Source organism: Trachinotus anak, unplaced genomic scaffold, assembly GCF_046630095.1.
Source record: "Trachinotus anak isolate AG129_WGS33_773 ecotype Australia unplaced genomic scaffold, CSIRO_AGI_Tana_v1 ptg000025l, whole genome shotgun sequence".
NCBI classification, from domain to species: domain Eukaryota; kingdom Metazoa; phylum Chordata; class Actinopteri; order Carangiformes; family Carangidae; genus Trachinotus; species Trachinotus anak.
Window position 1 is genome coordinate 18,776,008 of NW_027273876.1, and position 13,678 is coordinate 18,789,685.

General features: G+C 39.4%; 1 protein-coding gene across 4 annotated transcripts in view; it reads left to right on the forward strand.

Annotated features, from left to right (window-relative positions):
• The window catches only part of exoc6 (exocyst complex component 6), a 47,945-nt gene that overhangs the window by 27,249 nt on the left and 7,018 nt on the right, over positions 1-13,678 (forward strand). For all 4 annotated transcript variants that reach the window (XM_071462041.1, XM_071462042.1, XM_071462043.1 and 1 more), the window contains 3 exons: positions 5,015-5,156; positions 6,585-6,658; positions 13,024-13,136. In XM_071462041.1, coding sequence (XP_071318142.1) covers positions 5,015-5,156; positions 6,585-6,658; positions 13,024-13,136 — 329 coding nt within the window. The remainder of the gene's footprint in view (positions 1-5,014; positions 5,157-6,584; positions 6,659-13,023; positions 13,137-13,678) is intronic.

The following is a 13,678-nucleotide window of genomic DNA, read 5'->3' on the forward strand; positions in this document are numbered from 1 at the left end:
TAATGGCTGCTTGATGCTGCTCAAAAAAAGTAGCAAGAAAATGAATTCAACTTGTGAAATCAGTCATTTTACTTTTTTTAAACTACATTTTAACTGCAATTAATTTAGAATTTTCATTATTAACTCAAGAATCCATTATTTCATTAATCCTGTAATAATTGTAACTTTATTATTCAACTAAGAATAACAAGAAATACATTTTGAAAATCATATATACATTTTTTTTTTTATGTAATTAGCTATTAGTTAATGAAATGCTTTGTAACTAATTCCATGACACGTGTCCTCCATAGTAGGGCAGTTTGTGATCCTCTGGAGCTGGATCACAGATGACAGATCATCCAGCCTGCCCCCTTTTCTGTTACTTTTTTTTTTTAGTTAAAGAGTCATTCAAGTTCTCTTACTTCTTACATGCACTGTAGCTGTAGATAAAGTCTATTAATGTAATGAAAGCATTCGAGTCATCCTTCATTTGTATCCTTTGTCATTGTACAGTTTGTGTCTGTCTGAGTAGAAAAGGACAGTGGCCCAAGTAAAAGTATTCTTCACATACTTACTTTGGGAAAATGCTCAGCCGTCAGTGGTTGTTTACACAGAGAAACACGAGATACATGTATGACAATGAGTGGGAAAAAGGTGCAAACGTTGCTGTAATTTCCATTTGTCAAGGCACCAGAGCTGCACCCACACAAATTTTCGAAATGGTCTACAGACTAGTGTTTTTAATTTGTTTTAAAAAGCAACGTGCTGTGGGACAGTGTAGTTGCTCTGATGAGTCTCAACTACTTAAACCTTTAATTTATCCAAACTCATGAGTTAGTTTCTGTTTTCTGAAAACTGAACAAATAACAAAATAGTGATTGGACTTAATGCTGCCAAGTGAAGAATACTCTCTGGGTTGGTACACTGATGTCAGTAAAATCACTGTTGTATAATCAACATCTGACAGATAAACATAAATCCAGTTTAATTTTTTATCATACTGACATTAGTAAGTAATTAGTAGTGATCTCAGAGAGTGTTCGGGCCACACCATGATAAATAAATTAAGTGGCTGTTGGATTGTCTGAAACTCTCTTTTCTGAAGAATCAGGGGCTGTGTACAGTAACTTTTCAAACTTTTTTAAAGAAAATCCAACAAGAATTTCCACTTTACACAGTAGTTCTTCAGGTGCAGGTGGGAGTAAGTATGCGCGTTTGAATTTCCCTCTTAAGCTTTTTTCTTTCATTTTTCACACAACTACTTCGGACTCTCTTCATGTGTTCAACCAAGTGCAGGTACAAATATTTTTACCCTTAGATGTGGTTGGGTGTCACATTTTGCAATCTAAATTATTTAAGCATACTGAGACCAAGAGGTAAATATATCAATCCATCCAGAAAAGTTATTCTCTTTAATTTTCATTAATTCACAAATGCCAAAAATTAGATTTTTGTGGTATCATTGGGTTAACGTGATGTTGACAGAATGAAAAGTGAGGGTAGTGCAGTGAGACTAACACAGGCTGTGTACAGTGCACAAATACTATTGTAATCTTATATTTTATCTGGGCAGCATTTGGGTGTACTTTGGATTTGATTATGTACTAATGAGCTTTTCAGAAGAAAAGTCAAGGATTTTGTGAATAGTGGTTGTGTAATAATTGTAATTCAAGATTGGTTTTGAATTGAGAAATGAGTCTGAATCAAATCATGACATTGACAGAGATTCCCACTTCCACCGAGCTGACAGAACTGACAGAGAGTTTTCGTCCTGACGTTACTGCTAGACTGTCCCCAACCAGCCTTTTTTCAAAAAGCTCAGTTTTCAGGCCTCACAAATGGATAGAATGCCAAAATTAAAAGTTAATGTCCAAATCTAGCCCATTTAGTGTGGATGTGAGTAGGCGCTTCATTCATAGAGTTCAGAGTCTTTTCCTCAGTGACACATCTCTGTGTGAACGGCCCCTGAGTTGGCTAGTGGTCTATCCAGAGTCAACAATCTGTTCGTGTGACCTAAATCGAATTTGGAGTCAATAGACTGAGCTGTGATAGCTGCTCATTTGGAGTGAAGCCTTGCAGCCTTCACTGCTGGCACACCACATATCACTGCTGTCTGTCTGCTGGTCAACTGTCAGCATGAAGAACATTAACAGGGATGTTGTGGAGCTCAAACTAAGGAAGCTGAACACTCACATTGATTCTTACATTAGTCCTCTGTGGCTCCAAAAATATTTTGTGAGGCACCATCAGTGATTTTGTTTTTTGAATCACTGATTGTGTTCTTCAGTTTTATTTTTATGTCTTATGTAAATGTGTATTTCAATAAGATCGCTAGTGGCATCGTCCTTGACATTGGGCTCACCACATCATCCCTGTGAGAGTTTTTGCATGAGTATCTGTGATAATGGACTGTGTTGCTCTGCTGTTCTGTCCCTGTTTTCCACAAACACTAACTGTAATTTACTGACCATTCAGTTACTGTTAGTGTTTCAGACATTTGAGTGAAGGTGTAACTTCCACTTGTGTCAAAGTGGAAACATAGTAGTTAAAACATACCAGCTCACAGTTTCAATAAAACCTAAAGTAATGGAAACGCTCACTATGTGTATGGATGTTGTGACTGACCTGCATGCGTTGGCTTATCTGTTTGTTATATGTGTGATGTTTTGCAAACAACACATCTTGGGAAATTAATAGCGCCATAAATGGTCTTATATTGTGACAGATTTTATGATGCCGTGATCATTTCAGAAATCAAAGCGTGTTTTAGCAGATATTCATGGTAAGGTGAGAGATATTCTCTTAAAGAATCTCTTAAAACATAAAAATAAATTCCAGAGTAGATTTGAATTGTTTTTATGTGTGAGGATTCTCAATAGGATTTTGCATGGTAGCTCTTTAGATCAGGGGTTGGGAACCTTTTCAAGGGTCTTAAGTGCCCGTCATAGTGTTTATGGTATTAATTAGGTTACTAGCATAATATACAATTTACTTTGTCTTCTTTAATTCATAACATATTCCATTTGTCTTGTAATATGCAGATGAATAACAGTTAATGTATTTTGTCATTAACTGTGATTGTCATTCTGTCAGAATATGTCAGTCAGTGTTGTAACTGAATCCATTCATGGTCAGTGTCATTTAAGTGTTTTAATACAATCAAGACAAAACTAAAACATAAAAAAATAAATATCTATGAGTGAAGAGCTGCAAACGCATGTGAGATTTTAATAACCGAGCTTAAAGGGTCAGTTCACACAAGCATTTGCTCTGATGTTCTCCTGGTGGTATTTTGCCAAATTTAACCTTAACTTTGATAGAACAAACCTCCAATGAAAACAGTTCACATTGAGTTAGTCAGATGAATCGGTATATTGTTTTTGCACAGACAAGTTCTTCACTTCCAATGCACCACCATTTAAAGTCCTAACCTCCCACTGGAGGGTGGCATGAATCTCACAGACAAGGCTCACAATCACAGTGCTGTGGAGACAGATACCACCAGACACAAGTGAGGACAGGTATTTTTAAAAACAAACAAAATTCAAAACTGAAAATTCAAATTGCATTCCCGATCTCTCTTTCACATCATCTGTACACTGCTTCATTCATCATCAACGTTTGTACCAAAAAGCCACATGATCTGTTGTTGCCATTTTGTCTCTGTTTTTGTCATTATCATTGCCATTTGTATTGAGACTGTGCATGACGTCGACACAAATCCCTGCTTTAGGATTCGTGGTGTAGGGACTGTAGTGCATGCAGTAAGTGCTGCCTCACCAGTCTTCACTTCAGTGCTGCCCTTGCTGAGAATACGTCTCTCAGCATGTTTGCAGCAGCATCTCCCCTTTTGGTTTGATTGTGGTACCAAACAAACTCATCCTGTAGGCAATCAGCTGTTCACTTTGCCAAAAAAGCAAATGACAGCAGTGCGTTGAGCCTAAACACTTTAAAGCCCTGTCACACCAGAAAGTGGCACAGCAGAGTTCATCCGAGAGGCTTCACTAAACTGGTGCTGCTAGAATCTGAACTCCTGCAGCTGACCAGCAAAGTGCACTGTAGCTTTCTCTGCTTTGGGCTCTCTTGCTGTCTCCTCCCTCAAAGACCAGCACTGCCAATGTGGTTTGCAGTTTCTCATCAGTGCAAAGTTGCATGTCAAAGTTCATCAAAGTTGAAAATATGTGCGGATATACTTTGTCCAGGGGGGCGAATCAGCTGACTGCAGCAATTTCATTGTATCTAAATTATATGGCTGCAAAATTTCACAGTTTTTCCAGCTGATGTGAGCGTGCCTTAAAATCTGACAAAGCTCTTTCTGACTACATTTGATATTAGACAGTTTTATACCAAAATTGCTGCCTAGCCTAATCCAAAGCTTGTTGTTTATTTCCAGTAACCTGGTTGAGCAGCCAATGACCTTTGGTCAAGAATAACTTCATTAATAGCTATAGTTGTTGCTGTATTTACAATATATTGTGTTTAACAGAACTCATTTACTGTTTTCCCCTCTGTCCAGGTGGGGTTCGGCAGCTGTATAATTCAAAACTTTAGCACTCACAAACCCATAGGTTCCTGACCCCTGGGCTCGGAAGTAGATGGTGTGAAGTGTGTGAAGATAACAACTAACGCTGAATTATTTTTTGCCCTTCCTGCTCTTTATCCCCTATATCTATTTTTACTCTTGTATCTTCCTCCCTCTACCTTCCTCTTCCATCTGTACTGTCACCATCTAACCTTTTACTCTCCTGCTAATTGCTTCACACAATCTTTTTTATACCTTTCTGCTCTCCTCCTTTTACTCGTCTGTCCTTCCTACACAATTTCTCCTTCCCCAATCATTTCCATGCACAATTCCTCCCCCTCTTTATTAATGTTCACCCCTTTCTGTGACCTCATCCCGACTGTCTTGCTCCCTCCTTCTCATTCTCCATCTTTCTCATCCCCATCCTCATTTTTCCTACACCTTTCCATCTCTCTCCTCTCTCTTGCCTCCTCTCTTCACCCCCCTCCACCCGTTTCTTTCTCCCTGCAGGGTAAAGTGGCCCAGACAGCTTGTATGTCAGCCTGTAAGCATCTGTCCACATCACTGATGCAAATGCTGCTGGACACGGAGCTCAAACAGATCAGTATGGGAGCCATTCAGCAGTTCAACTTAGATGTAATTCAGTGTGAATGTGAGTATCAATAAATATCACATTTTATTTTATTTATGTTGTAATTCAATGACACATCCACATTTGAAACTTCTGATTTAGTTTTTCCTGACAAGGTAAAAGTTGTTGTCATCAGTTAAGCATGATTTTTTTTCTTTTCATTGAAATATTGTCAACTGTGTCAAGAGGTTTTGAGACATGGTCTGAATCCTGACTGCCAAGGTTGTACTGCATTATTACACATGGACATTTCATATTAGGAATATTGTCAACACGCACTTTGGTAGATTTTGTGTGTTCACATCTAGGTGTATGTTTAGTGTGTAACTTCAACAGAGCCTCTGTAAATATGGCTGTGAATCTGTGTGTGAGTGTGCGTGTGCGTGTGCGTGTGCGTATGGGTCAACCAAAGTTCAGCGCCACGTCAGATGATCCAGGGAGTCACAACAGAATGATATCATGTTACTTTCCTGTTCTATCCTCATGTGATGCTGTGAATTTCTACAAAGAAATGAAAGGTTATCAGATCAACACATGACTGACTCCAGAGATCCACTGAGCCGCTGCAGAGGCAGTGATGGTTCAACCTGTAGGATTCATGCACAACAACCATCATCATTTGTCATAAGTTAATTCTGGGGTTTTGGAAAATATTCCTTACGATTAAAATATAAAAATACACCCAACCAAGTCAATGTGGTATATAAACAAAACATACTGCAGTTGTTACGTTAAGTCTCATTATGTTTTTTCCTCTGGTGGGTGTGTAATTGCCCCAGTCCCAGGCCCTTTTACTGTGTTTTTTTTAGCAGTAACGTAGAACAGCTCCACTTTGGCTGAAAATGATCAGTAGTGATGCGCAGATAAAGTTATGACTAATCAATACTGAAAGTTCAAAACTCATATTATTGAACTACAGTAATGGCTTCTTGAAATCCACAGCGCATCTTGCATGACCAAGTTTTGTATTAACTACTTTAATAACAAAACAGTTCCATCACACTGAACATTAGGCTTATTAAGTTAATATTGGTAATGGTAATATTTATCACCCATCTCTAGTTGCTATGTCAGGTAATCCTACTGAGTAATAGATTACCTCAGTCTGCAGCTCTGTGGTGAACAGTAAAGCAGGGTGTTGTTCTCATGCCATAAACCAAGATCAGTGAATCTAAATTTTACCTGAAAAAAAAAATTGTGTAATCTAATATTCAAAGTATAAATAAAATCTGTAACAGATCAATTTATATGCATTCAGGATTTTTTTTTTAATTTGATAGGACAGTAGAGAGTGACAGGAAGGGGGCAGAGCGGGGGGAATGACATGCAGCAAAGAGTCGGGCCAGTCAGGAGCTGAACCAGTTAAGAGCATTTGCGCTCATGTGATATGCGTCCTAACCACTTGGCTTAAAGTGACTGTTGTCTGGTGGTATTTTTCTTTCTTTTCAGTGTTTGCCAGCTCAGAGCCCGTCCCTGGTTTCCAAGGAGACACGCTCCAACTGGCCTTCATTGACTTAAGACAGGTAAAATATGTCACTGAGCAGCACAGATGAAATACATTTACATGTACAGACTTCGCCCACATAAGGTTAGAACTGCGTCATTAACTGCACAAATTATTTCATTTCATTTCAGTTTAAAGTTTTTATGGCTACGTCCACACTACTATGAAAACGATCTCCATTAAGATGACCGATCTCCGTCCATGCTAACACACCTGAAAATGCAGACATACATGACCATTCACGCAAATTGTCTACTCTGCATTTGGTTATTGCAGAAAATACTACGAACGAGGAATAGTAAAGACAGTCGTTGTAACGTTAAAATGCAGAATTCAACTGCACAACAGCTATCAGCAAAGACAACAAGGTCAGTAAAGCTTGTATTTCATTATTCACTGCTGCTTTCACTACTGGTAGTCCAGGCCAGTCTCTGTTTTTGCTGGTCAAGACTAAAACGCAACCCCAGAGTTTTCAAGCTAAAACAAGGTCAGCAGCGTTTTTAAAAAGTGTCAGTTTTAGACACTTGAAAACTCCAGAGCAGTGTGTACAGCAGGTGTAAACAAGTTTTAAAACCAAAACTGGATGTAGCCTGTGTCACTTTCGGGCCGTCATTCGCCCTGTCCCTGGATCAGATGTAGGACCAGTCAAAGGCAATGACCAGGGAAGAGCAGTGTTTGAAGCCATGAGATAAAACATGCAGACCTGCCCAGAGACTTTAAAGCACAAAACAAAGATGATAAAGGGATGGTCAAGACGAAACAGCTGATGGCAGAGTCACAGAGTCACCAATACAATAAGAACCTGTTTACTTAAAAATTCATTTTTGTTACTTAAAGCTGATTTCACCTTTATGCACCTTTTGCTTCAGCTGTCCCACATTTCACCTCTATCACATTCAACAATATTGTGTTTCACTGGCCTTTTCAACTTTCACCTGTCCTACAGTTCACCTGCTCAAGAACACCCCCCCCCCCCCACCACACACACACACACACACACAGCACACAACCCCCTTCCGTTTTTGTTGTAAACAGCAGTGGTATGTAAAGTGTTGCTTTGTCTCATTAACTTGTGTCTGCGTTGACCTGTTAATCTGAGCCTGAGGTGGAGGCTCGGCTCTGCATCCAGTCCAGGTCACAGCACTAAAAAGAGTCAGTTTGTTGAAATCACTGCAAGAAGTTTGAAAAAAATTGTCTGTGCATTTTCCCACCCTGTTTATTCGATTGAAATTATGTCACAAGAAATGAAAAGCGACAGTTAGAGATGGGGATATGAAGGCAGGATGTTGGTTGATTCTGTTGCAGCCCCAGTGGTTTGAGTCCAAGGACTGTTTTACAGCTCTCTCCCTTCTTAATGCTGGTAAACTAAATCTTTATTTATTTTACTTTACTTTCTTTTTATCTAATTTCATGAAAAGTATAACGTGATTTAGTGTCTATTATGTATGAAACTGAGGCAGTGCTTAATTGGGTATATCTTTCAAAGTAAATCTTTCAACAGGTAATAAAAAACTGAAAAACCATTATATGAAAAATTAATATTTGCTTGGGTTTAGCTGGAGCAGTTCTTGCAGGGAAAGTCCCTCTGGAAATCAACAACTGTTTATAAACTCGTCACAACAGTGTTACAACTTGTGATTATTTTCATTATCCATCAATCTGTTGATGATTGATTTATTTATTAATTGGCTGTAAAATGTAAGGAAACAGTGAGAACAGACTATTGCAAGTTGAGGTATTCATATGTTTTTTCCTATGTTTAAGACATTCAGTGTGTTATCACAGAAGACTAATAAAACAGGCAAATAGTCAAAAATGAGATAATGAAATCATGTTTTTTTGCATTTTTGCTTTAAAAAGAAAGACTTAAACAATTAATTCATTATCAAAATACTTACAAATTTTCTGCTGATCGACTAATCGATGAAATAACTGCAATACTGGAACTTTGTATTTTCACGATAATTTGTAATAAATTTAAAGATTAAAATACTTGAATCAGCTGTTTAATATAACAATATAAACACTGATCAAGGTTGTTAAAATGCCTTAATACCCAGAAAGCATCAGTAGGATGTGAACTCAGTGTACTGGGTGGTGGTTCCAACCCTGCCCGGGTCTGATTCTAAGTAGAGCTCCCAGTTTCCTGTGATGCAGCTCATTAGACAAGATGTGTCTAATGATGTTCCCTTGTATACCGGCTGCTTGGTTGACCCGTTAATCCCAGCCTTAGGTAAAGGGTTTGGCAGGCATCCACAGGCTGAGGTTACACAGAGGTCAACCTTTTACTTTCCCTTTATCTTGTGGCTGCTGATTTTGTAGCAGCGACTGCTTTTTAGATCGTTATCCTGTAACCAGTCAGAGTGACTGAAAGTCAAAACTCTAGACTGATGAATGGATGAAATGCAGTTCTGGTCATCATAGACAGATTTGTATGCAGTGGAGTTAACGTTAATGTACTGACTTAAAAACAATCTCGATTAATAACATTCTGCACTTCAGACATTAAATTCACCACATGAAGTCATATAGTCTTTAAATTACATACGGGCATTTCCTATAGCTTGAAACCTGCTCATTTATACAGTAGCGTTGTTTGATTTCTTCATGCGTAAGAACATTTGAGCTTGAGTCTTTGAGCTCACAGATTATTACACTGCTGGTGTATAAAGAACAGCATAAGATACACATACAGTATTTTTCATTCATTACATTTTTACTTTTACTTATTTTGCTATTTTTAGTCTCATAATAAAAAACATTTTATAAAAACATAGTAAATACATGTATGAAATAAACTATACTGCTGTAGTTTCCATATGAAGGATCAGCTTCATCCACATCGAACCTTTGTGGGGGAAGCAGCAGTGCTAATCTCTGTACCAATGTGCCGCCTTGGGCAGAGTAATGCATTTATACAGTATGTCTTCAGGTGTAATCATGACAAAAACACATTGTCATGATTACATCTGAAGACACTGAGTCAAATGGTAAAAATAAATCTGAAGTGCTACTTGGCAGAAGGAGTAAATTGTTCTAGAAAGTCATAGGTTGCTTATTTACACAGTGCTTACTCACAAGCTAACAGGTGTTTACAAACACATGTCAGTATTAAACAGTGGCCGAAGCAAGAGTCAAGTTTCCATCTCCAGTCGCTTACATTTTAAACAAATCTGCAAAAGAAAATGCAAATGAATGTGCGTTTCCACTGTCCACATTGTCCACATCCGCACAAACATGAGGAGTTCACCACATCAAGACAGACAGTGGGTGAAGCTAATTCTCCATCAGTGGAAGTGAAAACCAAGGACAGTGGAATGTTTGACTTCTGGTAAAGCTGTGGATGAGTGATGCAATGTTGCAGCAAATACAGGGAAAAAGAAGAGTACAAGGTGGTCTGGGCCACATATGGCCACATTCTCTTTGCAGTGTGAACGCAAATGTATCCTGGCCACATTGAAAGAACACATACTGTACTGACTTCCTCTGCTACAGTTTGATTAGTCCCAACACACTGTGAACCCAAAAGATTTTGTCATTTCTAGTGGATAAAAGCTTATTTCATTGCAGAGCTGTGGGTAGAGCACTGACTGGCTCAGCCCTTCTCATAACTGCAAGTTGAGGCAGATGAGTTGTGGAAGTTGACAAAGAATAATACAACTTTGAGGCATTGTCTCTCACACATGAAGGTGACATGTGACAGCAGGTGCTCACTCAAGCAGCACCCTCAGTCACTCATGACAGAACCATCATCCATCATACAGGTGTAAAAACTGAGCTAGACTTCCTGTAAATATGATCTAGTGACACCTGGAGTTAACCTTTCCTCACCTCTGGACCACCAGACTCTGCTGACAGCCCACAGTGACAGATAATAGACACATCTATTCCAACTCCTTTTATGCCAGACAATACAAGTCAGTTAGACAACCAGCATCTAGCAGGAGACGTCCAAAGTGAAGCTTCACAAGTGCATAAAAGGAAGGAAAGCAGAGAAGGATTTCTAGAGTTTCAAACGCCGCCCTGGCTTATTGTTTCAATGTAAAGGTGAAACCAGGGAGTTTCACAACACCCATGAAGTAATGCCACAGAGATGATGATTTATCTGACACCGTCACACATCTCATTCTCCTTTTCTTTCTCTCGGGCTCTTTCCGTTAATCGTAAACATTCACCTCAGCCTGACTGAGTACGTCAGCTGGATGCAGCTCCGTCATGTCTCCGCCATTCCGTCTCCTCTTCAGCAGACATTTCCATTCTTGTGTAGAGGTGGCCTTTCATCATCTTTTGTGTATTGCAGCCTATTGAATACACAGGTCATTTATAATTGATGCTGTAGCATATACTCTGTGCTTGATTTAAACACATTGTAATGACTGTAAACAGCACGCCGTTTTGTTATTCAAAACTGTAGAATTCCTTCTCCTGCTTCACAGACTTGTTTTGGGGTTATTGGCCTGTCAGATTTAATGACAGAGAATCGTCTCACAGTCATCAACAATTTCTTTCCCAGTAGTCAAATGGTAACAGTATGGAATGGAATGGGGAAAATGTCATACACCAACATATAAATGCAAAGCATCTCAAAGGAGTAGGATCTTAAAAACAGCTGGACTCTTCCTGTCATGCTTACCTGTGCATATGCACAAATGAAGAGCCTCTGTCGAATCATTTTCTTATTTCCATTGTCATAGATGAGACATAGATGAGATTTAAGTGGCAAGGACCATCCCTACATTTCTGACCACAAATCTTGTTGTCCTTATTTGGACCAATGGCAAATAAAACTCACATGTGACTGGTAAAATAGCAAATAAAGAATTATTTAACTGAGTTTTTTTCAACATTTGTCAGACTTGCTGTCTGAGCTCCTCAACAGAAGTCCAATGCTGAGCCCAAGCACCCTTAAAAAAATCAAAATGAGCTGCTTTAAACCAAATAATCGTTCAAACACTATCCCTACTCATTGTAGAGAGCTAATGAGAGAGCAGCATTTTGAATTTGGGAGCAAACTTTACACTTTCACCTGGAGTCAGGCCTTCCTCATTTTACTCTTATTTCACTGTTAAGATAACATGACTCAGCTCGCCCAGCAGGATCCTTCTAGATTACACTGACTGTTGTCATCAGATAAACACTCTTTATTAGGAACACACATTAAGATAAGATGAATTTTATTAATTCCACAGCAGCAGCAGGGTGTAGATGAAGGAAGGTATTGAGTCATAAAGAGAGAAAAATATTAACACCATCAGTGTATTTACACAAAATGTAATGTTTCACATTGTTTACATGAATGATATTGTAGTTTATTGTTTAAGTTCACACCCAGGTATGTGTATGTGTACACCCAGGACAGCGCGTCTGTGCGCTGTTGACAGTATAGCAGACCAGAGACGACACTAAAAACTGTGGTTTACCAAAGACAACACAACAGTGTCTGTCCCATCACGCCGGCTCTGCGTTTTACACAGACATCAATCCAGCTCTGTGACTACGCAACAACATTACCCCCCTTATACAGAACGGCGAGGTGTAAAGGTGCAACATTCTGGCAAGTTGAACCATGAAGTCTAAGCTCTATACTTGCGTTTCTTGTCTCCCAGTTCTCAGCAGTTTGTTTGGTGGTTAAGAATCAATTTGTTTTTCTTCAAGGGAAATTGCACCAAGTCACTTAGATCCTGTCAGTTGTTGCAAGCTGTGGAGAGCTGAGTGAGTGTCATGGTAAGATGTGGCACCCTCTACATGCCTGCTAGAGGCTCATCACTTAGCTCCAGGTGAGAATAATGGCATTGTTGCTAAGCCTCTCTCTGTGTGTCGGAGTCTCTCAGTCAGCTGAATAATGCTATTATCACTAAGCTGCTCTTTCACTGCTCATTCAACGTGACCCAAACACCCAGCTGTTTCACCCTATGACATTAGCATACACTGTGTGTGTGGGTGGGGTAAGGGGGTCATCTCCATCAGGTTAACCAGAGGTCGTGGGGTGGTCATTTTGAATCTTCTTGTTCACACTTATCATGTAGCAGCAGAGGCCCCTCCCTCCTCCCTTCTTCTCTCTGCAGCTCTTCCTCTTCAGGCTTCCCTCCACGTCTGTACAGCAGACAGAGTCTGTTGTTTAGGTTAAAAAAAAACATGAATTAAGGAGCCGCACAGCATTGGGAGCTGTCACTGTGAAACTTGGCTAACGTAACATTAGCTCAGCATCCAAAGTGAGACTGACAGCTGCCAACAAAGAGACGCAAAACAACCACGTCACTATCTTCTCGTCAATCAAACTGCTGCCCTCCATCTTTCTCTCGTCCTCTCTGAGGTTCTGTCTGAGGTTCTCCTAAGAGAAGTTCGGTTGTGTGTCTGAGTGTTGTGTATCTCTGTGTCTCGTAGCTCCTGGACCTCTTCATGGTGTGGGACTGGTCCACCTATCTGGCAGATTATGGCCAGCCAACCTCCAAATACCTGAGAGTGAACCCAGCCACTGCCCTGGCTCTACTTGAGAAGTGAGTGTTAACACTGCAGTGGAAGTGTGTACAATATTTCATGAACAATTTTTGAAATGGTATTTACTATAGCAGCATGTTTTAGCAGGAGTAAGGCTCAGGGTGTGTTGGGAAGAAGAAACAGGCTAAAATTTATTTTTAACCTGTATCAGTGCTAGTATTTTTCGAAAAGGATGCTCCAGTATGGATGATTATAAAATAAAATAAGATGAGGGCTTCCAAACATGCCCTTGGATTAATCAGGGTCTCTGCAGGTGTTTTTTAAAATGTGATAAATTCAGTTTCCTCAAAAAAGGCTTGAAGGCCAAGTCATGGTTTCTTGGTCCCATGGCATCCAGATCCAGGTGACATTAATTTGGAGTGGAAAACACTGGAAATTACTATTTCCTGTTGGGAAGTACTAAAAAATGTGATAGATAAAACATTAAATCAATCTAGGTTGTCATAGTTTGAGCAGTAACGAAATGGCTATTAAAGTTCATTCAATGTGATATTAAACACTCCTGCGGAAAGCCTGTAAATCTATAAGAGGTTTGTGTGAG